Raw genomic sequence first — 26,798 nt, forward strand, 5'->3', positions numbered from 1 at the left:
AGGCATAACACACACTTACACACAGACACAGGCATAATAACACACGCATACACACAGACACAGGTATAATAACACACGCTGACACATGCACAATAACACACACTTACACACAGACACATGTATAATAACACACACAGGCACAATAACACTCACTTACACACAGACACAGGCATAATAACACTCACCTACACACAGACACAGGCATAATAACACTCATCTACACACAGACACAGGCATAACACACATCAGAACAGTACAAATACACACAATCTTCTCACACACCATCAGGATAAAGCAGTGTGTGTTATTGCTCACCTTCGTGGAAGTTAATTCAGGAGCATGAACTGAAACAGTGGAGTTGTATGTGTCCTTTAATGTTTACCTTCTACCAGATGTTAGAAACCATGTCTCTCAGAGCCTCTCACGCAGAACAGTCTAAAGTGCTCGGAGCTCTAAGTAGTAAGAGTTCTCATAACACAGGATTCTCACCACTGTCCAGAGGTTTTACTGCACAATAATTAGAATAATGAATAATATTAGAATAAATAGAATAATAATGTATTAACCCCTCCACTCCCCACATCCGCCAGGCGACAGGCGACGTCCAGGAGAGCCCCACGGACTCAGCCAAGGGCCGGAGCCTGAGGCGAACGGTCAGCGTGCCGTCAGAGGGACAGTTCCCAGAGTACCAGACAGAGGGCGCCACCATGCTAGGTATGGATCTAGAGAGCAGCAGAGTGGGGAGATCTTGGCTGCAAGAGATGTGATGTTATGTGATGCGCTTGGAGCTACACTGTGCTGGCCCGGGGCAACCTTTCTCACGCGAGGGGGTGTATTAGTGTTTTTAAAAGTGATCTCACCTTAACCCTTTCACTACCACACTACAGAAGGTTAACCTTTCACTACCACGCTACACTACAGACCGTTAACTGTCTGTAGTGTGGTAGTGAAAGGGTTAACCTGATGTAGTGTGGTAGTGAAAGGGTTAACACTTTGTTGTGTGGCAGTCAAAGTGTTAACCATGAAAGTCAGAAAGTCTTTGATGCATGATTACGGAATATGCAATGCAGATTTTTTTTTAATACGTTTTAAGGTTTTGATGAGACAGTGTCTCTGAACCAATATTGATAGTAATTGCAGAACTAACCACAGTCAAAGGGATGTTTGCTGATCGGTCAAGTTCTCAGTCGCGTCTACGATGGGAGTGAGTTGTCCGACTTTGAAATGCCCGGCGTACTGCGTACGTCATATATATTGTAATGCAGCCCAGATATACCATGGAGCCAAATGCATCTATTGCCTTTGACCATCACATCACTTCACCCCTAATTGCTCCCGATGAGCAGGATGGCTCCTTGCATGGTCGCCTCCACCGTCAGTGTGTGAATGTGTGAGTGAATGGGTAAAATGTGAGGAACAAATTGTAAAGCGCTTTGGATAAAAGCTGCTATATAAATGCAGCCATTTACCATCTATTGGTGAAGTGACAAAGGTGGAACACAAGCAATGAATTAGCTTTGATTTAATTAGCTGTGCTTTTTTTGGAGCCAGGAACACTGCTTACCCCACTGTCCAGTTTGTAAAGGTGTTGTGCTCCTGGGTTGGGTAGCCAGGCAAGGGAAGGAAATAATTAATTATAAATAAAAGATTAAACAGTGTGATCAATACAAGGGAAGAAAGAGATGCAGGTGTATCAATGGTGTATCAATTATAGATTAGACTAGGTACTTTGCAAAAACATGTTCCACCGATTCAAGGAAGTCTTATAAAATTGTTAAAGGAACACGCAAACATTCTCCAGAGAGAGACAAGAAGATAGATACCAGTTTCCTCTCTGTGCGTTCAGTAGAAAGCTATCTGGCTGCACGTTAGCCTAGCTTAGCACAATGAATGGAAGCGGACAGTGCCGGTTAGCCTTCGGGAGAGGTGTTAGTCGGACAATGCCTAGGCTAACCGGCCATGTCCGCTTCCATTCATTGTGCTAAGCTAGGCTAACGTGCAGCCAGATAGCTTTTCTACTGAACGCACAGAGAGGAAACTGGTATATCTATCTTCTTGTCTCTCTCTGGAGAAGACTGTAAGCTAATTTCCCAAAATGTTGGCGTGTTCCTTTTTAAAAGGATACATAACATGATGTCTCCTTTTTAACCCTTTCACTACCACACTACAGAAGGTTAACCCTTTACTATCACACTACAGACGGTTAACCGTCTGTAGTGTGATAGTAAAGGGTTAACCGTCTGTAGTGTGATAGTAAAGGGTTAACCTTCTGTATTGTGATAGTAAAGGGTTAACCTTCTGTAGTGTGATAGTAAAGGGTTAACCTTCTGTAGTGTGGTAGTGAAAGGGTTAACCCTTCTGTATTGTCGCAGTGAAAGGGTTAACCGTTTGGTAGTGCGGCAGTGAAAGGGTTAACCCTTCTGTATTGTCGCAGTGAAAGGGTTAACCCTTCTGTATTGTCGCAATGAAAGGGTTAACCGTTTGGTGGTGCGGCAGTGAAAGGGTTAACCCTTCTGTATTGTCGCAGTGAAAGGGTTAACCGTTTGGTGGTGCGGCAGTGAAAGGGTTAACCCTTCTGTATTGTCACAGTGAAAGGGTTGACCGTTTGGTGGTGCGGCAGTGAAAGGGTTAACCCTTCTGTATTGTCTCAGTGAAAGGGTTAACCGTTTGGTGGTGCGGCAGTGAAAGGGTTAACGGACGTCGCCGCTGGGGACGCGTGTAGCTTATTGCCAGCGGAAGAGTGCAAGAATGCTTCCGCATTCGTCACCGCACGCCAGTACGGTAATGCGCCTTTCCTTTCGCCCCGCTCAGACAAATGCATGTAGTACATTGCAACACAACGCAGCATTTCCGCGTACATTGCAACGAATCACTTGGAGTTTGAAAGTGATATCAGAAGAAACTACTCAACCTCGGCTGTCTTTAACTATGAGTGAACACAACGCATTGTAACGTTAACGCAGCTGTCAACTGTACTTTACTATGGAATACATCATGTATATTATCGCGACGCGTCGTCACAGACTAAACAGTGTTCTGGATTTTCCTACAATGGAGTATTGATTGTAAATTGAACCCTTGCACTGAAGAACCATTATGAATCTGTGTTAGAAAATGTTTTGGATCTAAATCACTTGGAGTTTGAAAGTGATATCAGAAGAAACTACTCAACCTCGGCTGTCTTTAAAGACCGTAGAGGTTATACTTTATTATCTAAACATGGTAAGTTAGAGTGCTGTGTTCACTCATAGTTAAATACAGTAGAGGTTGAGTACTTCATTATCTAAAGATGGTAAGTTAGAGTGTTGTGTTCACTCATAGTTAAATACAGTAGAGGTTGAGTACTTCATTATCTAAAGATGGTAAGTTAGAGTGCTGTGTTCACTCATAGTTAAATACAGTAGAGGTTGAGTACTTCATTATCTAAAGATGGTAAGTTAGAGTGTTGTGTTCACTCATAGTTAAATACAGTAGAGGTTGAGTACTTTATTATCTAAACATGGTAAGTTAGAGTGTTGTGTTCACTCATAGTTAAATACAGTAGAGGTTGAGTACTTTATTATCTAAACATGGTAAGTTAGAGTGTTGTGTTCACTCATAGTTAAAGACAGCCGAGGTTGAGTAGTTTCTTCTGATATCACTTTCAAACTCCAAGTGATTTAGATCCAAAACATTTTCTAACACAGATTCATAATGGTTCTTCAGTGCAAGGGTTCAATTTACAATCAATAATCCATTGTAGGAAAATCCAGAACACTGTTTAGTCTGTGACGACGCGTCATGATAATATACATGATGTATTCCATAGTAAAGTACAGTTGACAGCTGCGTTAACGTTACAATGCGTTGTGTTCACTCATAGTTAAAGACAGCCGAGGTTGAGTAGTTTCTTCTGATATCACTTTCAAACTCCAAGTGATTCGTTGCAATGTACGCGAAAATGCTGCGTTGTGTTGCAATGTACTACATGCATTTGTCTGAGCGGGGCGAAAGGAAAGGCGCATTACCGTACTGGCGTGCGGTGACGAATGCGGAAGCATTCTTGCACTCTTCCGCTGGCAATAAGCTACACGCGCTGGGGACGCAGGTGAGTGTGGGCTCCTGATGTAAACGTGACACGGCTGCAGGACTGAAGCCCGGTGCTCCTCTGATGGGGGCGTGACCTCTGACCCCCTGCCGCTGACCCTCCTCCTCCCCGGCCGCGGCGCGACGAGCCACACAGGGAGCGCCGCCACCACAGAACCCATCTGCAGGCGGATTATAACGGCCATGCGTCCTGTCCCTGCCTCTGTGTTCGTGGTGGACTTTTGAGTTGCAGTAGGAGAAGGGTCGGTGGAGGGGGGGTCGGTGATTTGGCTCAGAGGGCAGGGTATGAAATTCAAACCAGCAGAACGCTGGTAGACCGTTTTTGGCCCTGGTCCACGATTGTCTCCAGCTACTCTGGCGTGTGAAGCCAACATTCTGTTCCAAAAGCCCTTCTGGTCGGTAAACCTAACTGAGGTTTTACTTGTTGTTGTTGTTGTTGTTGTTGTTGTTGTTGTTGTTGTTGTTGTTGTTGTTGTTGTTGTTGTTGTTTTCTCAACTAGTCACTACTGTGACCGCTGGACATAAAACGTAGCTTTCTGCTCTGGGGACGGTGAGCGGGGTGGCGGCGGCGGAGTCCACTGTGATTCATCTGGCAGAGCGGCTCTGTCATTACTCTGCAGCTTGTGGCAGATGGATGGTGCTGCGTGGAGTGTATAGAGGTGTGTCGTAACTCGGGGAATGCCTCAAAGCAGACAAAGCACGCTGTGTGTGCCCCCCCCCCCCCCCCCCCCCCCCCATATCCATCTCAGAAGGCCCGGCTGACCCCTAATGCCACGGGTGTGGGCCGGGCATTCTCTCTGAGAATATGCAAGGGGAGGGGGGGTGTAGCCGAAACCCACTCTCACAGATTCACAAGACTGCCTGGTTTAGGTGGGTCAGTGGGAAAGGAGTGGGGGGGGTCTCTCGCACTCTGGTGTATTGTAACGGGACAGGCGGCCACCGGCGGACGGAGGAACGGACGGAGGCCCGTATAACTGAGGCGCTCATTCACCCCCCCCCCCTGTGACCTCCTTAACCCCCCCCCCACGCCTGCTTTCTACTGCGAGAGGGGGACAGGGGGGTTATTTATATGTTAATCTATGGACTCTCTTGTCAGACAAAAAGTTGCCTCTAATTCAGGGTTTCCACGGCATACTGGAATTCTGTGGCTATTCAGTGCATTTTGATTGACACATTTAGGTTTAGATGGAGCCAGACAAAAAAAAGGAGCACTAAAAGAAATTGGTCCACATCCAAAAACTCAACAGTTTTGCACACATTAATTTAGTCCGACAGTTATTGAGAGTAAATGAGTTTGAACGTGGCCACCGGTGATGTCATCGGGGACATTGAATCCTTGTGTCGTGTTAATTACAGCTTAATGAAATGATAAGGCGGCAGTCCCCTATAAGACAATATTGCTATTTTCTCGTCTACATAATTTCATGGAGCTGTGATTAACACAACGCAAGGGTTCAATGTCCCCGAAGACATCACTGGTGGCCACATTCAAACTCATTTACTCTCAATAACTGTCACACACTTAGGATGTGTGTGAGATTTATGTGAAAAATAAATCTGCATTGATTTACGAGGTGCCCCTTTAACATTCATCTTCAGGAAGAGAAAGACCTGGGAAAGTGACGGATATACTCGGATGTATTTTTAAGCTGCTGTTTTCAGGTCACTTATTCATTTTCACTCTATTCTTTTTTGTAGCTGGATTTGTTTGTTGTTGTTGTTATAAGCGGAGGCTACTGATCCGGAGGGAATAAACGATAATGTGTGTGAAAATATCAGATGGGTTTGACACATAAACGTCACACAGACCCCCCCCCCCCCCCCCCCCCCCCTGTCGCCAGCTAGGTCTCTGTAGACAAACCGAAGTGTTGAAAAACATTTAAACCTCTATGTGTGAAACCTGCTTTCCACCATCTATTTATACATCACTTTCGACCCACAAGATGATACATGGCGCGACAGACCACCACCACGCAGTCGAGTCACACGGACACCAGAGGGCGAGACTCCTTTAACCTTAGAGGACAACACACAGGGCCTGAGAGCAGTGCCGGCCTCCTCGCAGATGGAAAGGCGCCTATTGTTCGAGCTCATTTCAGGAGACCAATAGAGGAGAGAGAGGCTGTAGGTTGGACTGGCTCGCTCTCAGGCTTTTCTGCATTCCTGCGTCTTGACAGGGAGGCAGAGAGCGTCCGAGCAGGAGACAGCAGAGCACTATGATACGTTAGAGACGCTGCTTGTTTACAGGAATACAATAGACCTGTGTTATTATTATTATTATTATTATTATTAGCAATGGAATTTATGGGTAAGTCCCTATAATGTTCTTGTTTGCTTTAGTTAGAACAATGTACAGTGTGAATTGTTGCACCAGTGTCTCCAAGTCTGATTGTGTGTGTGCGTATGTGCATGCGCATGTGTGTCACTGTGTGTGTGCGTGCGTGTGCGCCCTGTGCTTCTGGAGGGAGATTGCGACACAACATAAAAGTTTTCTATGGCATGAAAACCTGTTGCATTTTCTCAAACGCTCGAGCACTGCGGAAGCTATGATGACATTATCTATCAGATGTTTAAGACTGTCCCTTCGCTAGTGCTGCGGTAGCTGTGATGACATTATCTATCAGATGTTTGTGCTGCGGTAGCTATGATGTCATTATCTATCAGATGTTTAACACATTCTGTGCCATGCCTCTTCCGGGAAACGGCTATGGGGTGCCACCCATTAAACTAATGGAGTCAGTCACCTTGTTTGTAGAGATATAACTATATTCTATATTATAGCTATGGATACAATACTATAGTCATTTGACACTGGGTTTCTTCCGGTCAAGATGCAAAAAAGAAATAATTTTTCCATCGTTCCCGTTTTATACCGTGGTGAATATGAGTGTTATTTCGGAATGATCCGGGCCAATTCCTGAGAGGCTGGTTATAAGCCGCAATGTGTATTATACTAAATCCATTGGCGTTTTGTCCCTACACACGCTACAATAAAAAAATCAAATGCATATGATCGGTATTATGTTCCATCATGAATGCATGAAAGGGTGGGGGGTAGTTTTTAGATGCTTTGATCGCCACCAACGGAATACGTTATGGAGTAGCGTTACACACATATGCTCGGACTGCAATGAAAACATTCTTGGATCAACGCAAGATTGATACCATATAGCCAGGGCACGAAATAAACTTTTTTACTCACCGGCCAGTGGCGGGTAGATGAGAAAAATCTACCCGCCAAGCATATTTCTTACCCGCCAATTTTTTTTTATTTTTTTTTAATAAAATATATATATTATATAATCATACTTGTGATTGTGTTATCTGCGAGACATCGCCACCTCGCTGTCTGCAAACAGCTCCACTGTCTGTGTGTATACTCGAGTGGCCTCCAGCTATGCAAGGATTCTCCGGCGCTGCAGCTGGACCCTAAACTCTACATTCAGCATGCAAGGATTCTCCTGCGCTGCAACTGGACCCTATTCAGCAGCCCTCATGCGATGTAAGCCAGGGGCTCGAATACGCATGTTGTATGACATTGATGTCAGGAGCTATCTGTAGCTACTGCTGGATGGCGTTGGGACAACGCCTCAGTTCACTATTTAGTTTACTGGGACATTACGTAGTGACTAGTGAGCTAACGTGGGCTAACGTGAGCTACCTAGCCAACGGAGGTATTATGCACTGGACTATTTCTGGAGCATTTGTTGATGACGGGAGCTATCGGTAGCTAGCCGGCTGGATAACGTTACACAATGCCTCATGTATTAAACTAAGTGAATAGTTGACTGGGTCATTTTGTAACGGTAGCTAATGTTATCTCATGAAGGTCCTACTGACTAGACTAACGTCACAGTGACTGTCCGAGGCAATAGCCTCTGTTTACATGCAGCATACAGAAACAGGTGCGGGAGGGGTAGGAGCAGCAATGCGCTGCGTGTCTGTGCTGAGACAGCAAGAACTCCGCTAAGAATTGGATCATGATTTTCGGTTTTCACATGACTATTTGATTGCCCGCCACATGGCGGACAGACCTCTCAGTGGTAGTCGCCAAACGTAAAAACTGACCGCCAATGGCGCTTGGCGGGCTCTAGTTTTGCCCCCTGCATATAACCCTTACCTTGACTAGGATGTACCCCGAAATGAATATTCCAATTATCTGAGAATCTTCGTTTATGGCACTGAACGGTTGGGGCCCAGAAACGAGAATTCTCGTGAACGGCACTGAATATGTTAAGACTGTCCCTTCTCTAGCACTGCAGTAGCTATGATGACATTATCTATCAGATGTCTAAGACTGTCCCTTCGCTATCCATACATGTCAAATACACCATACTGGTGATGTGATGCAATGGGACACAGTGACAACACACGATTAGATATACAAGCATTGTAAAACCGTGTACATCAGTTAACTCATCGTTTGGATAAATGTCTTATACAAGATATACCCCTAATACCTGCTATCTATTCCCCTACACAAGCGATATATATATAGATATAGTAGATACACAGGTGTGGATAAATACATATATGGTAAATATTAATATATATAGACAGTATTATTGTACATGGCTTATATGGTTTATGGGTAGACTATAGTTAGTTAGTTAGAGGTAGGTAGTTATGATTACAGTGTAAGGCAGTAGTAGATGGTGAAGGCAGTAGTAGACAGTGGAGGCGGTAGTAGACAGTGAAGGCGGTAGTAGACAGTGAAGGCGGTAGTAGACAGTGAAGGCGGTAGTAGTGAAGGCGGTACAGGCCTGTACGCTGCGATGATATGATCGCGAATTGCCCCTTTAATTGGCCGTTGCGATTGGTAAATATTATCTGGGGGCGGGCTTGCGAGTAGTGCTTTCAAGCCTTGCATTCGCATTTCACTCCTAAATTATCCAAGGCGTGTGATGACGCCACTCACGCGAGCTGTCAGTGCGACACAATGTCGTGGTGCTATGAAAGAATCTGTCGGCAATGAATGAACTTACTGCGATCACCGATAGCCTGAGTGAAAAAAAAGATTTGCGCGGAGTGAATCTGGGTCACGCTATATACTTGGAACTTGTAGTCTATCGTGCGATTAAAGACCATGTCCCTATCTGCGTAGTCTATACATCCAACACCAAATCCCATAATTCCTAGCGAAACGAAACTGAATGTGAATGTGGCCGCTTCCTTTAAATAATAATATGGCTCTTGCTCCGCAAGAACAACGGAGTGGATAATGGATATCAGTCAATTTTATGACAACCACGTCCGATGTGGAGAGATGATAAGATGATGATGATTGACGTGATGATGTGATGATTGATTGACGGGGACACGGAAACTTCTAACGTTCGGTAGTAGACGGTGAAGTAGTAGTAGTGAAGGCAGTAGTAGACAGTGAAGGCGGTAGTAGACAGTGAAGGCGGTAGTAGACAGTGAAGGCAGTAGTAGACAGTGAAGGCAGTAGTAGACAGTGAAGGCGGTAGTAGACAGTGAAGGCGGTAGTAGACAGTGAAGGCGGTAGTAGTGAAGGCGGTAGTAGACAGTGAAGGCAGTAGTAGACAGTGAAGGCGGTAGTAGACAGTGAAGGCAGTAGTAGACAGTGAAGGCGGTAGTAGTGAAGGCGGTAGTAGACAGTGAATGCGGTAGTAGACAGTGAAGGCGGTAGTAGACAGTGAAGGCGGTGGTAGTAGTGAAGGCGGTAGTAGACAGTGAAGGCGGTAGTAGACAGTGAAGGCGGTAGTAGACAGTGAAGGCGGTAGTAGTGAAGGCAGTAGTAGACAGTGAAGGCGGTAGTAGACAGTGAAGGCGGTAGTAGACAGTGAAGGCGGTAGTAGACAGTGAAGGCGGTAGTAGACAGTGAAGGCGGTAGTAGACAGTGAAGGCGGTAGTAGTGAAGGCGGTAGTAGACAGTGAAGGCGGTAGTAGACAGTGAAGGCGGTAGTAGACAGTGAAAGCGGTAGTAGACAGTGAAGGCGGTAGTAGACAGTGAAGGCGGTAGTAGACAGTGAAGGCAGTAGTAGACAGTGAAGGCGGTAGTAGTGAAGGCAGTAGTAGACAGTGAAGGCGGTAGTAGACAGTGAAGGCGGTAGTAGACAGTGAAGGCGGTAGTAGTGAAGGCAGTAGTAGACAGTGAAGGCGGTAGTAGAGAGTGAAGTCAGTAGTAGACAGTGAAGGCGGTAGTAGTGAAGGCAGTAGTAGACAGTGAAGGCGGTAGTAGACAGTGAAGGCGGTAGTAGACAGTGAAGGCGGTAGTAGACAGTGAAGGCAGTAGTAGACAGTGAAGGCAGTAGTAGACAGTGAAGGCGGTAGTAGACAGTGAAGGCGGTAGTAGACAGTGAAGGCGGTAGTAGACAGTGAAGGCGGTAGTAGACAGTGAAGGCGGTAGTAGACAGTGAAGGCGGTAGTAGTGAAGGCAGTAGTAGTGAAGGCAGTAGACAGTGAAGGCGGTAGTAAAAAGTGAAGGCGGTAGTAGTGAAGGCGGTAGTAGACAGTGAAGGCGGTAGTAGACAGTGAAGGCGGTAGTAGACAGTGAAGGCGGTAGTAGACAGTGAAGGCGGTAGTAGACAGTGAAGTCAGTAGTAGACAGTGAAGGCGGTAGTAGACAGTGAAGGCGGTAGTAGACAGTGAAGGCGGTAGTAGACAGTGAAGGCAGTAGTAGACAGTGAAGGCAGTAGTAGACAGTGAAGGCGGTAGTAGACAGTGAAGGCGGTAGTAGACAGTGAAGGCGGTAGTAGTGAAGGCGGTAGTAGACAGTGAAGGCAGTAGTAGACAGTGAAGGCGGTAGTAGACAGTGAAGGCAGTAGTAGACAGTGAAGGCGGTAGTAGTGAAGGCGGTAGTAGACAGTGAATGCGGTAGTAGACAGTGAAGGCGGTAGTAGACAGTGAAGGCGGTGGTAGACAGTGAAGGCGGTAGTAGTGAAGGCAGTAGTAGACAGTGAAGGCGGTAGTAGACAGTGAAGGCGGTAGTAGTGAAGGCGGTAGTAGACAGTGAAGGCGGTAGTAGACAGTGAAGGCAGTAGTAGACAGTGAAGGCGGTAGTAGAGAGTGAAGTCAGTAGTAGACAGTGAAGGCGGTAGTAGTGAAGGCAGTAGTAGACAGTGAAGGCGGTAGTAGACAGTGAAGGCGGTAGTAGACAGTGAAGGCGGTAGTAGACAGTGAAGGCAGTAGTAGACAGTGAAGGCAGTAGTAGACAGTGAAGGCAGTAGTAGACAGTGAAGGCGGTAGTAGACAGTGAAGGCGGTAGTAGACAGTGAAGGCGGTAGTAGACAGTGAAGGCGGTAGTAGACAGTGAAGGCGGTAGTAGACAGTGAAGGCGGTAGTAGTGAAGGCAGTAGTAGACAGTGAAGGCGGTAGTAGTGAAGGCAGTAGACAGTGAAGGCGGTAGTAAAAAGTGAAGGCGGTAGTAGTGAAGGCGGTAGTAGACAGTGAAGGTGGTAGTAGACAGTGAAGGCGGTAGTAGACAGTGAAGGCGGTAGTAGACAGTGAAGGCGGTAGTAGACAGTGAAGTCAGTAGTAGACAGTGAAGGTGGTAGTAGACAGTGAAGGCGGTAGTAGTGAAGGCAGTAGTAGACAGTGAAGGCGGTAGTAGTGAAGGCAGTAGTAGACAGTGAAGGCGGTAGTAGTGAAGGCAGTAGTAGAGAGTGAAGGCAGTAGTAGACAGTGAAGGCGGTAGTAGACAGTGAAGGCGGTAGTAGACAGTGAAGGCGGTAGTAGACAGTGAAGGCGGTAGTAGACAGTGAAGGCGGTAGTAGACAGTGAAGGCGGTAGTAGACAGTGAAGGCGGTAGTAGACAGTGAAGGCGGTAGTAGACAGTGAAGGCGGTAGTAGACAGTGAAGGTGGTAGTAGTGAAGGCAGTAGTAGACAGTGAAGGTGGTAGTAGTGAAGGCAGTAGTAGACAGTGAAGGCGGTAGTAGACAGTGAAGGCGGTAGTAGTGAAGGCAGTAGACAGTGAAGGCGGTAGTAAAAAGTGAAGGCGTTAGTAGTGAAGGCGGTAGTAGACAGTGAAGGTGGTAGTAGACAGTGAAGGCGGTAGTAGACAGTGAAGGCGGTAGTAGACAGTGAAGGCGGTAGTAGACAGTGAAGGTGGTAGTAGACAGTGAAGGCGGTAGTAGTGAAGGCGGTAGTAGACAGTGAAGGTGGTAGTAGACAGTGAAGGCGGTAGTAGACGGTGAAGGCGGTAGTAGACGGTGAAGGCGGTAGTAGACGGTGAAGGCGGTAGTAGACGGTGAAGGCGGTAGTAGACGGTGAAGGCGGTAGTAGACGGTGAAGGCGGTAGTAGACAGTGAAGGCGGTAGTAGACGGTGAAGGCGGTAGTAGACAGTGAAGGCGGTAGTAGACAGTGAAGGCGGTAGTAGACAGTGAAGGCGGTAGTAGACAGTGAAGGCGGTAGTAGACAGTGAAGTCAGTAGTAGACAGTGAAGGCGGTAGTAGTGAAGGCAGTAGTAGACAGTGAAGGCGGTAGTATACAGTGAAGGCGGTAGTAGACAGTGAAGGCGGTAGTAGACAGTGAAGGCGGTAGTAGACAGTGAAGGCGGTAGTAGTGAAGGCAGTGAAGGCGGTAGTAGACAGTGAAGGCGGTAGTAGACAGTGAAGGCGGTAGTAGACAGTGAAGGCGGTAGTAGACAGTGAAGGCGGCAGTAGACAGTGAAGGCGGTAGTAGTGAAGGCAGTAGTAGACAGTGAAGGCGGTAGTAGACAGTGAAGGCGGTAGTAGTGAAGGCAGTAGTAGACAGTGAATGCGGTAGTAGACAGTGAAGGCAGTAGTAGACGGTGAAGGCGGTAGTAGACAGTGAAGGCGGTAGTAGACAGTGAAGGCGGTAGTAGACAGTGAAGGCAGTAGTAGACGGTGAAGGCGGTAGTAGACAGTGAAGGCGGTAGTAGACAGTGAAGGCGGTAGTAGACAGTGAAGGCGGTAGTAGTGAAGGCGGTAGTAGACAGTGAAGGTGGTAGTAGACAGTGAAGGCGGTAGTAGTGAAGGCGGTAGTAGACAGTGAAGGCGGTAGTAGACGGTGAAGGCGGTAGTAGACGGTGAAGGCGGTAGTAGACGGTGAAGGCGGTAGTAGACGGTGAAGGCGGTAGTAGACGGTGAAGGCGGTAGTAGACGGTGAAGGCGGTAGTAGACGGTGAAGGCGGTAGTAGTGAAGGCGGTAGTAGACAGTGAAGGCGGTAGTAGACAGTGAAGGCGGTAGTAGACAGTGAAGTCAGTAGTAGACAGTGAAGGCGGTAGTAGTGAAGGCAGTAGTAGACAGTGAAGGCGGTAGTATACAGTGAAGGCGGTAGTATACAGTGAAGGCGGTAGTATACAGTGAAGGCGGTAGTATACAGTGAAGGCGGTAGTAGACAGTGAAGGCGGTAGTAGTGAAGGCGGTAGTAGACAGTGAAGGCGGTAGTAGACAGTGAAGGCGGTAGTAGACAGTGAAGGCGGTAGTAGTGAAGGCAGTGAAGGCGGTAGTAGACAGTGAAGGCGGTAGTAGTGAAGGCAGTAGTAGACAGTGAAGGCGGTAGTAGACAGTGAAGGCGGTAGTAGACAGTGAACGCGGTAGTAGTGAAGGCAGTAGTAGACAGTGAAGGCGGTAGTAGACAGTGAAGGCGGTAGTAGTGAAGGCAGTAGTAGACAGTGAATGCGGTAGTAGACAGTGAAGGTGGTAGTAGTGAAGGCAGTAGTAGACAGTGAAGGCGGTAGTAGACAGTGAAGGCAGTAGACAGTGAAGGCGGTAAATCCGGTAATAAACAGTGAAGGCGGTAGTAGTGAAGGTGGTAGTAGACAGTGAAGGTGGTAGTAGACAGTGAAGGCAGTAGTAGACGGTGAAGGCAGTAGTAGACGGTGAAGGCGGTAGTAGACAGTGAAGGCGGTAGTAGACAGTGAAGGCGGTAGTAGTGAAGGCAGTAGTAGACAGTGAAGGCGGTAGTAGTGAAGGCGGTAGTAGTCAAGGCAGTAGTAGACAGTGAAGGCGGTAGTAGACAGTGAAGGTGGTAGTAGTGAAGGCAGTAGTAGACAGTGAAGGCGGTAGTAGACAGTGAAGGCGGTAGTAGACAGTGAAGGCGGTAGTAGACAGTGAAGGCGGTAGACAGTGAAGGCGGCAGTAGACAGTGAAGGCGGTAGTAGACAGTGAAGGCGGTAGTAGACAGTGAAGGCGGTAGTAGACAGTGAAGGCGGTAGTAGACAGTGAAGGCGGTAGTAGACAGTGAAGGCGGTAGTAGACAGTGAAAGCGGTAGTAGACAGTGAAGGCGGTAGTAGACAGTGAAGGCGGTAGTAGACAGTGAAGGCGGTAGTAGACAGTGAAGGTGGTAGTAGTGAAGGCAGTAGTAGACAGTGAAGGTGGTAGTAGTGAAGGCAGTAGTAGACAGTGAAGGCGGTAGTAGTGAAGGCAGTAGACAGTGAAGGCGGTAGTAAAAAGTGAAGGCGGTAGTAGTGAAGGCGGTAGTAGACAGTGAAGGTGATAGTAGACAGTGAAGGCGGTAGTAGACAGTGAAGGCGGTAGTAGACGGTGAAGGCGGTAGTAGACAGTGAAGGCGGTAGTAGACAGTGAAGGCGGTAGTAGACAGTGAAGGTGGTAGTAGACAGTGAAGGCGGTAGTAGTGAAGGCAGTAGTAGACAGTGAAGGCGGTAGTATTGAAGGCAGTAGTAGACAGTGAAGGCGGTAGTAGTGAAGGCAGTAGTAGAGAGTGAAGGCAGTAGTAGACAGTGAAGGCGGTAGTAGACAGTGAAGGCGGTAGTAGACAGTGAAGGCGGTAGTAGACAGTGAAGGCGGTAGTAGACAGTGAAGGCGGTAGTAGACAGTGAAGGCGGTAGTAGTGAAGGCAGTAGTAGACAGTGAAGGCGGTAGTAGACAGTGAAGGCGGTAGTAGACAGTGAAGGCGGTAGTAGACAGTGAAGGCGGTAGTAGACAGTGCAGGTGGTAGTAGTGAAGGCAGTAGTAGACAGTGAAGGTGGTAGTAGTGAAGGCAGTAGTAGACAGTGAAGGCGGTAGTAGACAGTGAAGGCGGTAGTAGTGAAGGCAGTAGACACTGAAGGCGGTAGTAAAAAGTGAAGGCGGTAGTAGTGAAGGCGGTAGTAGACAGTGAAGGTGGTAGTAGACAGTGAAGGCGGTAGTAGACAGTGAAGGCGGTAGTAGACAGTGAAGGCGGTAGTAGACAGTGAAGGTGGTAGTAGACAGTGAAGGCGGTAGTAGTGAAGGCGGTAGTAGACGGTGAAGGTGGTAGTAGACGGTGAAGGCGGTAGTAGACGGTGAAGGCGGTAGTAGACGGTGAAGGCGGTAGTAGACGGTGAAGGCGGTAGTAGACGGTGAAGGCGGTAGTAGACAGTGAAGGCGGTAGTAGACAGTGAAGGCGGTAGTAGACAGTGAAGTCAGTAGTAGACAGTGAAGGCGGTAGTAGTGAAGGCAGTAGTAGACAGTGAAGGCGGTAGTATACAGTGAAGGCGGTAGTAGACAGTGAAGGCGGTAGTAGACAGTGAAGGCGGTAGTAGACAGTGAAGGCGGTAGTAGTGAAGGCAGTGAAGGCGGTAGTAGACAGTGAAGGCGGTAGTAGTGAAGGCAGTAGTAGACAGTGAAGGCGGTAGTAGACAGTGAAGGCGGTAGTAGACAGTGAAGGCGGTAGTAGTGAAGGCAGTAGTAGACAGTGAAGGCGGTAGTAGACAGTGAAGGCGGTAGTAGTGAAGGCAGTAGTAGACAGTGAATGCGGTAGTAGACAGTGAAGGTGGTAGTAGTGAAGGCAGTAGTAGACAGTGAAGGTGGTAGTAGACAGTGAAGGCAGTAGTAGACGGTGAAGGCGGTAGTAGACAGTGAAGGCGGTAGTAGACAGTGAAGGCGGTAGTAGACAGTGAAGGCAGTAGTAGACGGTGAAGGCGGTAGTAGACAGTGAAGGCGGTAGTAGACAGTGAAGGCGGTAGTAGACAGTGAAGGCGGTAGTAGTGAAGGTGGTAGTAGACAGTGAAGGTGGTAGTAGACAGTGAATGCGGTAGTAGTGAAGGCGGTAATAGACAGTGAAGGCGGTAGTAGAAGGTGAAGGCGGTAGTAGACGGTGAAGGCGGTAGTAGACGGTGAAGGCGGTAGTAGACGGTGAAGGCGGTAGTAGACGGTGAAGGCGGTAGTAGACGGTGAAGGCGGTAGTAGACGGTGAAGGCGGTAGTAGACGGTGAAGGCGGTAGTAGACAGTGAAGTCAGTAGTAGACAGTGAAGGCGGTAGTAGTGAAGGCAGTAGTAGACAGTGAAGGCGGTAGTATACAGTGAAGGCGGTAGTAGACAGTGAAGGCGGTAGTAGACAGTGAAGGCGGTAGTAGACAGTGAAGGCGGTAGTAGTGAAGGCAGTGAAGGCGGTAGTAGACAGTGAAGGCGGTAGTAGTGAAGGCAGTAGTAGACAGTGAAGGCGGTAGTAGACAGTGAAGGCGGTAGTAGACAGTGAAGGCGGTAGTAGTGAAGGCAGTAGTAGACAGTGAAGGCGGTAGTAGACAGTGAAGGCGGTAGTAGTGAAGGCAGTAGTAGACAGTGAATGCGGTAGTAGACAGTGAAGGTGGTAGTAGTGAAGGCAGTAGTAGACAGTGAAGGTGGTAGTAGACAGTGAAGGCAGTAGTAGACGGTGAAGGCGGTAGTAGACAGTGAAGGCGGTAGTAGACAGTGAAGGCGGTAGTAGACGGTGAAGGCAGTAGTAGACGGTGAAGGCGGTAGTAGACAGTGAAGGCGGTAGTAGACAGTGAAGGCGGTAGTAGACAGTGAAGGCGGTAGTAGTGAAGGCGGTAGTAGACAGTGAAGGTGGTAGTAGACAGTGAATGCGGTAGTAGTGAAGGCGGTAGTAGACAGTGAAGGTGGTAGTAGACAGTGAAGGCGGTAGTAGAAGGTGAAGGCGGTAGTAGACGGTGAAGGCGGTAGTAGACGGTGAAGGCGGTAGTAGACGGTGAAGGCGGTAGTAGACGGTGAAGGCGGTAGTAGACGGTGAAGGCGGTAGTAGACGGTGAAGGCGGAAGTAGACGGTGAAGGCGGTAGTAGTGAAGGCGGTAGTAGACAGTGAAGGCGGTAGTAGACAGTGAAGGCGGTAGTAGACAGTGAAGTCAGTAGTAGACAGTGAAGGCGGTAGTAGTGAAGGCAGTAGTAGACGGTGAAGGCGGTAGTAGACAGTGAAGGCGGTAGTAGACAGTGAAGGTGGTAGTAGTGAAGGCAGTAGTAGACAGTGAAGGTGGTAGTAGTGAAGGCAGTAGTAGACAGTGAAGGCGGTAGTAGTGAAGGCAGTAGACAGTGAAGGCGGTAGTAAAAAGTGAAGGCGGTAGTAGTGAAGGCGGTAGTAGACAGTGAAGGTGGTAGTAGACAGTGAAGGCGGTAGTAGACAGTGAAGGCGGTAGTAGACAGTGAAGTCAGTAGTAGACAGTGAAGGTGGTAGTAGACAGTGAAGGCGGTAGTAGTGAAGGCAGTAGTAGACAGTGAAGGCGGTAGTAGTGAAGGCAGTAGTAGACAGTGAAGGCGGTAGTAGTGAAGGCAGTAGTAGAGAGTGAAGGCAGTAGTAGACAGTGAAGGCGGTAGTAGACAGTGAAGGCGGTAGTAGACAGTGAAGGCGGTAGTAGACAGTGAAGGCGGTAGTAGACAGTGAAGGCGGTAGTAGTGAAGGCAGTAGTAGACAGTGAAGGCGGTAGTAGACAGTGAAGGCGGTAGTAGACAGTGAAGGCGGTAGTAGACAGTGAAGGCGGTAGTAGACAGTGAAGGTGGTAGTAGTGAAGGCAGTAGTAGACAGTGAAGGTGGTAGTAGTGAAGGCAGTAGTAGACAGTGAAGGCGGTAGTAGACAGTGAAGGCGGTAGTAGACAGTGAAGGCAGTAGACAGTGAAGGCGGTAGTAAAAAGTGAAGGCGGTAGTAGTGAAGGTGGTAGTAGACAGTGAAGGTGGTAGTAGACAGTGAAGGCGGTAGTAGACAGTGAAGGCGGTAGTAGACAGTGAAGGCGGTAGTAGACAGTGAAGGTGGTAGTAGACAGTGAAGGCGGTAGTAGTGAAGGCGGTAGTAGACAGTGAAGGTGGTAGTAGACAGTGAAGGCGGTAGTAGACGGTGAAGGCGGTAGTAGACGGTGAAGGCGGTAGTAGACGGTGAAGGCGGTAGTAGACGGTGAAGGCGGTAGTAGACGGTGAAGGCGGTAGTAGACAGTGAAGGCGGTAGTAGACAGTGAAGGCGGTAGTAGACAGTGAAGTCAGTAGTAGACAGTGAAGGCGGTAGTATACAGTGAAGGCGGTAGTAGACAGTGAAGGCGGTAGTAGACAGTGAAGGCGGTAGTAGACAGTGAAGGCGGTAGTAGTGAAGGCAGTGAAGGCGGTAGTAGACAGTGAAGGCGGTAGTAGTGAAGGCAGTAGTAGACAGTGAAGGCGGTAGTAGACAGTGAAGGCGGCAGTAGACAGTGAAGGCGGTAGTAGTGAAGGCAGTAGTAGACAGTGAAGGCGGTAGTAGACAGTGAAGGCGGTAGTAGTGAAGGCAGTAGTAGACAGTGAATGCAGTAGTAGACAGTGAATGCGGTAGTAGACAGTGAAGGCAGTAGTAGACGGTGAAGGCGGTAGTAGACAGTGAAGGCGGTAGTAGACAGTGAAGGCGGTAGTAGACGGTGAAGGCGGTAGTAGACGGTGAAGGCGGTAGTAGACAGTGAAGGCGGTAGTAGACAGTGAAGGCGGTAGTAGACAGTGAAGGCGGTAGTAGTGAAGGCGGTAGTAGACAGTGAAGGTGGTAGTAGACAGTGAAGGCGGTAGTAGTGAAGGCGGTAGTAGACAGTGAAGGCGGTAGTAGACAGTGAAGGCGGTAGTAGACGGTGAAGGCGGTAGTAGACGGTGAAGGCGGTAGTAGACGGTGAAGGCGGTAGTAGACGGTGAAGGCGGTAGTAGACGGTGAAGGCGGTAGTAGACGGTGAAGGCGGTAGTAGACGGTGAAGGCGGTAGTAGACAGTGAAGGCGGTAGTAGACAGTGAAGGCGGTAGTAGACAGTGAAGTCGGTAGTAGACAGTGAAGGCGGTAGTAGTGAAGGCAGTAGTAGACAGTGAAGGCGGTAGTATACAGTGAAGGCGGTAGTATACAGTGAAGGCGGTAGTAGACAGTGAAGGCGGTAGTAGACAGTGAAGGCGGTAGTAGACAGTGAAGGCGGTAGTAGACAGTGAAGGCGGTAGTAGACAGTGAAGGCGGTAGTAGTGAAGGCAGTGAAGGCGGTAGTAGACAGTGAAGGCGGTAGTAGTGAAGGCAGTAGTAGACAGTGAAGGCGGTAGTAGACAGTGAAGGCGGTAGTAGACAGTGAACGCGGTAGTAGTGAAGGCAGTAGTAGACAGTGAAGGCGGTAGTAGACAGTGAAGGCGGTAGTAGTGAAGGCAGTAGTAGACAGTGAATGCGGTAGTAGACAGTGAAGGTGGTAGTAGTGAAGGCAGTAGTAGACAGTGAAGGCGGTAGTAGACAGTGAAGGCAGTAGACAGTGAAGGCGGTAAATCCGGTAATAAACAGTGAAGGCGGTAGTAGTGAAGGTGGTAGTAGACAGTGAAGGTGGTAGTAGACAGTGAAGGCAGTAGTAGACGGTGAAGGCAGTAGTAGACGGTGAAGGCGGTAGTAGACAGTGAAGGCGGTAGTAGACAGTGAAGGCGGTAGTAGTGAAGGCAGTAGTAGACAGTGAAGGCGGTAGTAGACAGTGAAGGCGGTAGTAGTGAAGGTGGTAGTAGTCAAGGCAGTAGTAGACAGTGAAGGCGGTAGTAGACAGTGAAGGTGGTAGTAGTGAAGGCAGTAGTAGACAGTGAAGGCGGTAGTAGACAGTGAAGGCGGTAGTAGACAGTGAAGGCGGTAGTAGACAGTGAAGGCGGTAGACAGTGAAGGCGGCAGTAGACAGTGAAGGCGGTAGTAGACAGTGAAGGCGGTAGTAGACAGTGAAGGCGGTAGTAGACAGTGAAGGCGGTAGTAGACAGTGAAGGCGGTAGTAGACAGTGAAGGCGGTAGTAGTGAAGGCGGTAGTAGACAGTGAAGGCGGTAGTAGACAGTGAAGGCGGTAGTAGACAGTGAAAGCGGTAGTAGACAGTGAAGGCGGTAGTAGACAGTGAAGGCGGTAGTAGACAGTGAAGGCAGTAGTAGACAGTGAAGGCGGTAGTAGTGAAGGCAGTAGTAGACAGTGAAGGCGGTAGTAGACAGTGAAGGCGGTAGTAGACAGTGAAGGCAGTAGTAGACAGTGAAGGCGGTAGTAGACAGTGAAGGCGGTAGTAGACAGTGAAGGCGGTAGTAGACAGTGAAGGCGGTAGTAGACAGTGAAGGCGGTAGTAGACAGTGAAGGCGGTAGTAGACAGTGAAGGCGGTAGTAGTGAAGGCGGTAGTAGACAGTGAAGGCAGTAGTAGACAGTGAAGGCGGTAGTAGACAGTGAAGGCAGTAGTAGACAGTGAAGGCGGTAGTAGACAGTGAAGGCGGTAGTAGTGAAGGCGGTAGTAGACAGTGAATGCGGTAGTAGACAGTGAAGGCGGTAGTAGACAGTGAAGGCGGTGGTAGACAGTGAAGGCGGTAGTAGTGAAGGCGGTAGTAGACAGTGAAGGCGGTAGTAGACAGTGAAGGCGGTAGTAGACAGTGAAGGCGGTAGTAGACAGTGAAGGCGGTAGTAGTGAAGGCAGTAGTAGACAGTGAAGGCGGTAGTAGACAGTGAAGGCGGTAGTAGACAGTGAAGGCGGTAGTAGACAGTGAAGGCAGTAGTAGACAGTGAAGGCAGTAGTAGACAGTGAAGGCGGTAGTAGACAGTGAAGGCGGTAGTAGACAGTGAAGGCGGTAGTAGACAGTGAAGGCGGTAGTAGACAGTGAAGGCGGTAGTAGACAGTGAAGGCGGTAGTAGACGGTGAAGGCAGTAGTAGTGAAGGCAGTACTAGACAGTGAAGGCAGTAGTAGACAGTGAAGGCAGTAGTAGACAGTGAAGGCAGTAGTGGGTGTATACATTGAGTCCAGGCACTGAGCATCATATGTGAATCAAATGTCTTGCATTTCCTTGCACTTCACTTACCATTCACTATTAACTGACAAACCTCTGGTTAGCCTACATGTTCCTACGCCAGCTGTCAGGAGTTTAACTATAATTTGCCGTTGTGTCAATCGCTCTTCCTATTGCATTTTGATAGGGGCACACGCACATTACATTTAAAAGGGGTCGACAGTGGCTCAGGAGGTAGATCAGTTGTCTGGTAATCCGGAGGCTCCCGGTTAGATTCCCGCTCCTCCCAGGCGGCATGTCGAAGTGTCCTTGAGCAAGACACTTAACTAGGGGTGGACGGTATACGGTATAAACGGTATGAATTTGCTCTACGGTATGGATTTTGACTATACCGTGTAACCGGTAGTGCAGCTCTAAAATAGCAATGACGTCATGTAACCACAGTGCGACTATTTCACTCGCATTTGCTCCTAAAAATAGATAGAATTAGTCATAGATAATAGATATGTGCGAACTGGAAAAAGTTATTTAGGAGGCTTCGCGCAGTGGGCGTGCCAGCCCCTCCCGCACGCATGTAAACACGGGTCTAGTAGTCTAGTGGGACGAGACACGGGAGCTGTCGGCGTCTCCCTGAGCTAACGTTAGCTTAGCTACTGTTACAAAATGACCCAGTCAACTATTCACTTTTAGTTTAATACATGATGGGGCATTGTCTAACCGAACGGTATCTAGTCGGCCAGCTACCGCTAGCTCCTGACATCAACAAACGCTCCACAAAGTCTAGTACTAGAGACGTGTATGCTACCTGTTAGCTCACGTTAACGCAAGTTAGTTCACCGTTCAAAACGAAATGTCCCATTGAACTAAATAATTCACTGAGGCGTTGTATTAACGTTATATATGCAGTAGCTACAGATAGCTTCTGATATCAATGTCTTATAACACTGATTCGATGCGTATTCAAGCTGAGGGCTTGCTAACGTTATACCAATACAATAGGTTCCAGGTGCAGAATCCTGGCCGTAGCTCTGCTCGAGGCTACTCGAGTATAGGTCCAGGTGCAGCTCCGGAGAATCCTGGCCGTAGCTCTGCTCGAGGCTACTCGAGTATAGGTCCAGGTGCAGCTCCGGAGAATCCTGGCCGTAGCTCTGCTCGAGGCTACTCGAGTATAGGTCCAGGTGCAGCTCCGGAGAATCCTGGCCGTAGCTGGAGGCTACTAGAGTACACACAGACAGTGGAGCTTGTTGCGTGGTGGCGATGTCTCGCAGATAATACAAGTACAAGTCTAATTATATAATATATATATTTTATAAAAAAAAATATATATATATATATATATATAAAATAAAAAATTTTTTTTATCAAAAACGATTATACCGTGATATATACCGTTACCGTCTATGCTTCAAATTATACCGTGATATACATTTTAGACCATACCGTCCACCCCTACACTTAACCCCTAATTGCTCCCGATGACCATGGTTGCATGTTTGCCTTTGCCCATCGGTGTGTGAGTGAATGGGTAAAAAGGGTAAAATGTGAGGAACACGCATGTAAACATGTAAAGCGCTTTGGATAAAAAGTGCTATATAAATGCACCGTTTACCATTTTTATTTACCAAAAGATACAATCGATTTAGCAGGGTTTGTTGTTTTAAAGGGGGTCAGGAAACCTGCATTTAGAATGAACAGTAACTTATTACTGAAATGAGTAGCGTTATCCTAGGTGTATTATGACAGTATGAGGGCGAGTAGATGAGTAGTGCGACTGCTCACAGACAGAGAGACCGGTTGTTTATGTGTAGTTGTCCCATGACGCACTCTGCTTAGCGAGGATGCATCATAATGACCGCGGTGACACATTGGAACTCATTCATTACAGTGTAAAGCTGCATAATGACATTGGCCGCCCTTTTAAAAATGTGGCACGTTTCCAGTGATATCTTCATTCAGTGGGTGTAACTTCACATTGGCATTCGTCAACAGCAGGACGGATGTGGACAAGTGGGCAATTAAAGGGGCACTTCACAAACACATTATAATATGGCCACCAGTGACTGGTGGTCTGAGTAAAAACCAAGCTGCAGAATGCATCAACGTTTCAGTTTGTGTTGGTAGTACCTTGTAGAAGATGACAGAAAGGCGGCTTTTGGTCGAGAAGAAAATGCAAACAAATTCAGTTGTCGTCATTATAATGTTGTCACCAGGGACATTGACTCCTTGTTTTGTGTTCATTACAGCTCAATGAAATGATGTAGATGAAAAAATATTAATACGTATACAAATGATTAATTAATTAATATAAAAATTATAGGGACTGCTGCCTTATCATTTAATTGAGCTGTAATTAATACAACACAAGGATTCAATGTCCCCAGTGACATCACTGGTGGCCACATTCAAACTCATTTACTCTGAATAACTGTCGGACCAAATTAGGGCTGCAACGATTAGTCGACATAATTAGACATAATTAGCCGACGCCGAATTTTTGCGTCTATGTGTCGTCGGCCCGCATGATCTCAGCGGCCCGCCTGATCTCAAACCTACCGAAGTCGGCCCATGTCACCCCACTTCTTAGGGACCTGCACTGGCTGCCCATTGCTGCACGTATCCGCTTCAAGGCCGCAATACCGTGCGGCAAAGGGAACCACTCCCGCCTACCTCCGGTCAATGGTCTCTAACTACACACCCTCAAGACCCCTACGCTCTGCATCTTCTGGCTGCCTCAGACCTACTCCTATCCAAGCTCCGGGAGGGTCATCAAAGAGAAGCCGCCTATTCTCAGTCCTTGCCCCACAATGGTGGAATGAACTACCCACCCCAGTTAGGACAGCCGAATCCCGTCCAATCTTTCGCCGTCGACTAAAGACGCACTTCTTCAACCATTATCTGAAATAATGATTTTTTTTTTATAAAAATAAATAAATAAATAAAAACTAACCCTAACTAACCCTACTGTCATGCACTTGTCCTAATAAACTAACCTACACTGTAACACACAACACTTTGATGAACATTGTTACTCAGCTGATAGAGTTGTACCCTTCCTTATGACTTGTCGTACAGAACTTGTAAGTCGCTTTGGATAAAAGTGTCAGCTAAATGACTAAATGTAAATGTAAAAAAAAAAAAAAAATCTTTGTATATACTTTTTTTTTATACTTTTTTTTTTTTTGCACTACCTATCTTTGTGAAAGTGGCTTCTCAGTTCTGGTCCAACTGAAGACAAAGCAGGGGAACAGATTGGACATTGAGCAGGACCTCAGAGTTGCTTTGTCTACCATCACCCCAGACTTTGACTCTTGTCAAGAGCAAACAACATCCCCAGTTATCCCATTAGTTCCCTGGGATGTTAGGCTAAGAAGTCTGCTAAGAAGGGTATATTATTTATAATTATTATTATTATTATTATTATTATTATTATTATTATTATTATTATTATTATTATTATTATTATTATTATTATTATTATTTTATTTCATTGTGTTTTTAGCCCTAGTTGCACTTTTGTTGCAACCCCAGTTATCCCATTAGTTCCCCCAAACTTACTGTCGGTCTGTTATGTTAAGCTAAGAAGTCTGCTAAGAGCCCGGAAAAGGAGCCGCGCCCACAAGAAGCAGAGATGGAGGGTGTGACAGAAATAATCGTTAGATTAGTCGACTAATCGAAAAAAGTAATCGACAGATTAGTCGACTACCAAAATAATCGTTAGTTGCAGCCCTAGACCAAATGAATGTGTGCAAAACTGTTTCGAGTTTTTGGATGTTCGTAGGATTATGTGTAAAATAAATCAACATAAAAAATAAATGATAAAATAAAAACGAACCTTCTTACTGTCACGCACTCCTCCTAATATACTAACCTACACTGTAGCACTCAACACTTTGATGAACATTGTTACTCAGCTGATAGAGTTGTACCCTTCCTGCTGACTTGTTGTACAGAACGTCAATAAAAGCGTCAGCTAAATGACAAAATGTAAATGTTCCAGGGTCATTTAATTATCAACTGTTATTGGATTGCAATCACCTGTTTGCCTACCAAGGTGTCTGTGATGATGATGATGTAATTGACTGCCTCGGTGACGCCATATAAACTACCGTGACCTGTGATGATTTTGCAGATGATAATAATAATAATAATAATACATCGGATTTATATAGCGCTTTTCCAAATACCCCAGATACCCCTTCGATACCCCCCAAAGTCTGCATTCACATACATTTGAATTACTTAACCCTTTGAGGTGCGTGTTTGTGCATGGGCGAGTGTAGGCTTTGAACACTCTAATAATGTCACATGGGTTACTGGTCATTAAAAGGCCACGAGATTCTAAAGCCTTAACATCTGAATGCACTGTTCATCTTGGCTGTGAATTGAATTGTAAAGGGTAACATTGGTTCTATCATTTTACCAGCATCAAATCACACTATTCTAAACTGTTGTGGTGACTTTTACGTACAAACAGACCGGCTTCTGTCCATCACGACAGAAACGAGTAATATAATTAATATGCCAAATAGGAAGTTATACCGCTGAAATGAGAGGCTATGTTTAGCAACGCACCTGGAAAATTATCCTGACTTTAGAAGACAAATTTCAGCTATATATAACTTATTTTTTCTTTCTATTCCTTGGTTTTGCCATGAACTGTTTGTTGTCTCTGAACTGTTAAATGATGGGTTCACTTTTGGGTTCACCTATTTAAACATAGTCTGGCATGATGTTGACTAGTACAGCAGGGTTCCCACGGTACCTGGAAAACATGGGATTCATTTTTTCATTTTCCAGGTATGGAAAGGCATGGAAACTGAGCAATTACATGGAAATACAAACAGTTGTCCTGGATGTGTAATAAAATTTAACTATTGAGCACAGAATTAACATGAGTTTATAAAAACCCTTTACATATTAACAGCTTTTACTGTAGATAGAAATGGATGATCCCATGTTGTAGAGCATGCTCTTGGCATCCTATATGGTATATTGGATGTTGGAATTTGATGCAGGCAACTTGGTGAGCCAAGGGAGCCTTGGCATCTACAGTGAAACTTGAGTGAAACTTCTTATGCAAGTTTATCCTCAAATGTAAGTAGCTGTGTTTTAACTGTGTGGTAAACCTGGGTTTATCAACGTTGGTTAGTAAGCAGTGCAATCTTGCTAACTAGCTAGCCAACGTTAGCTCTCATAACGAGCCAGTTAGCCAGCACCAGGTACAGTAGCTAGCCAACGTTAGCTCTCATAACAAGCCAGTTAGCCAGCGCCAGGTACAGTAGCTAGCCAACGTTAGCTCTCATAACGAGCCAGTTAGCCAGCACCAGGTACAGTAGCTAGCCAACGTTAGCTCTCATAACGAGCCAGTTAGCCAGCACCAGGTACAGTAGCTAGCCAACGTTAGCTCTCATAACAAGCCAGTTAGCCAGCGCCAGGTACAGTAGCTAGCCAACGTTAGCTCTCATAACGAGCCAGTTAGCCAGCGCCAGGTACAGTAGCTACCAACGTTAGCTCTCATAACGAGCCAGTTAGCCAGCGCCGGGTACAGTAGCTAGCCAACGTTAGCTCTCATAACGAGCCAGTTAGCCAGGAAGAGAAGAGGCCGCGAAGATGGAAGAGGAGGATGACAGAGGAAAAGGGTAGGAAGAGAAGACGGGAGCGGACACGAGGGGAGGTGTGGAGAGAAGAGGACAGGATGAGATAGGAGAGGAGTGGAAGAGAGAACATATATCAATCCCAGTGCTCATGTGTTCCAGTTCAATAAATTGTTGTTCATCTACAGCTTGTTGCATTATTTCATGCATTGATATTATCAATAAGACATAATC

The 26,798-nt window shown here is 47.0% G+C and overlaps 1 protein-coding gene across 1 annotated transcript in view; it reads left to right on the plus strand.

Annotated features, from left to right (window-relative positions):
* Positions 1–26,798, plus strand: part of rasal2 (RAS protein activator like 2) — a 202,652-nt gene that overhangs the window by 63,586 nt on the left and 112,268 nt on the right. Inside the window, exon 3 of the mRNA XM_084339500.1 lies at positions 591–714. Within this exon, the coding sequence (XP_084195626.1) occupies positions 591–714 (124 nt within the window). The remainder of the gene's footprint in view (positions 1–590; positions 715–26,798) is intronic.

The sequence above is a fragment of the Notolepis coatsorum genome, assembly GCF_963971535.1.
Source record: "Notolepis coatsorum genome assembly, contig: SCAFFOLD_247, whole genome shotgun sequence".
Lineage (NCBI taxonomy): Eukaryota > Metazoa > Chordata > Actinopteri > Aulopiformes > Paralepididae > Notolepis > Notolepis coatsorum.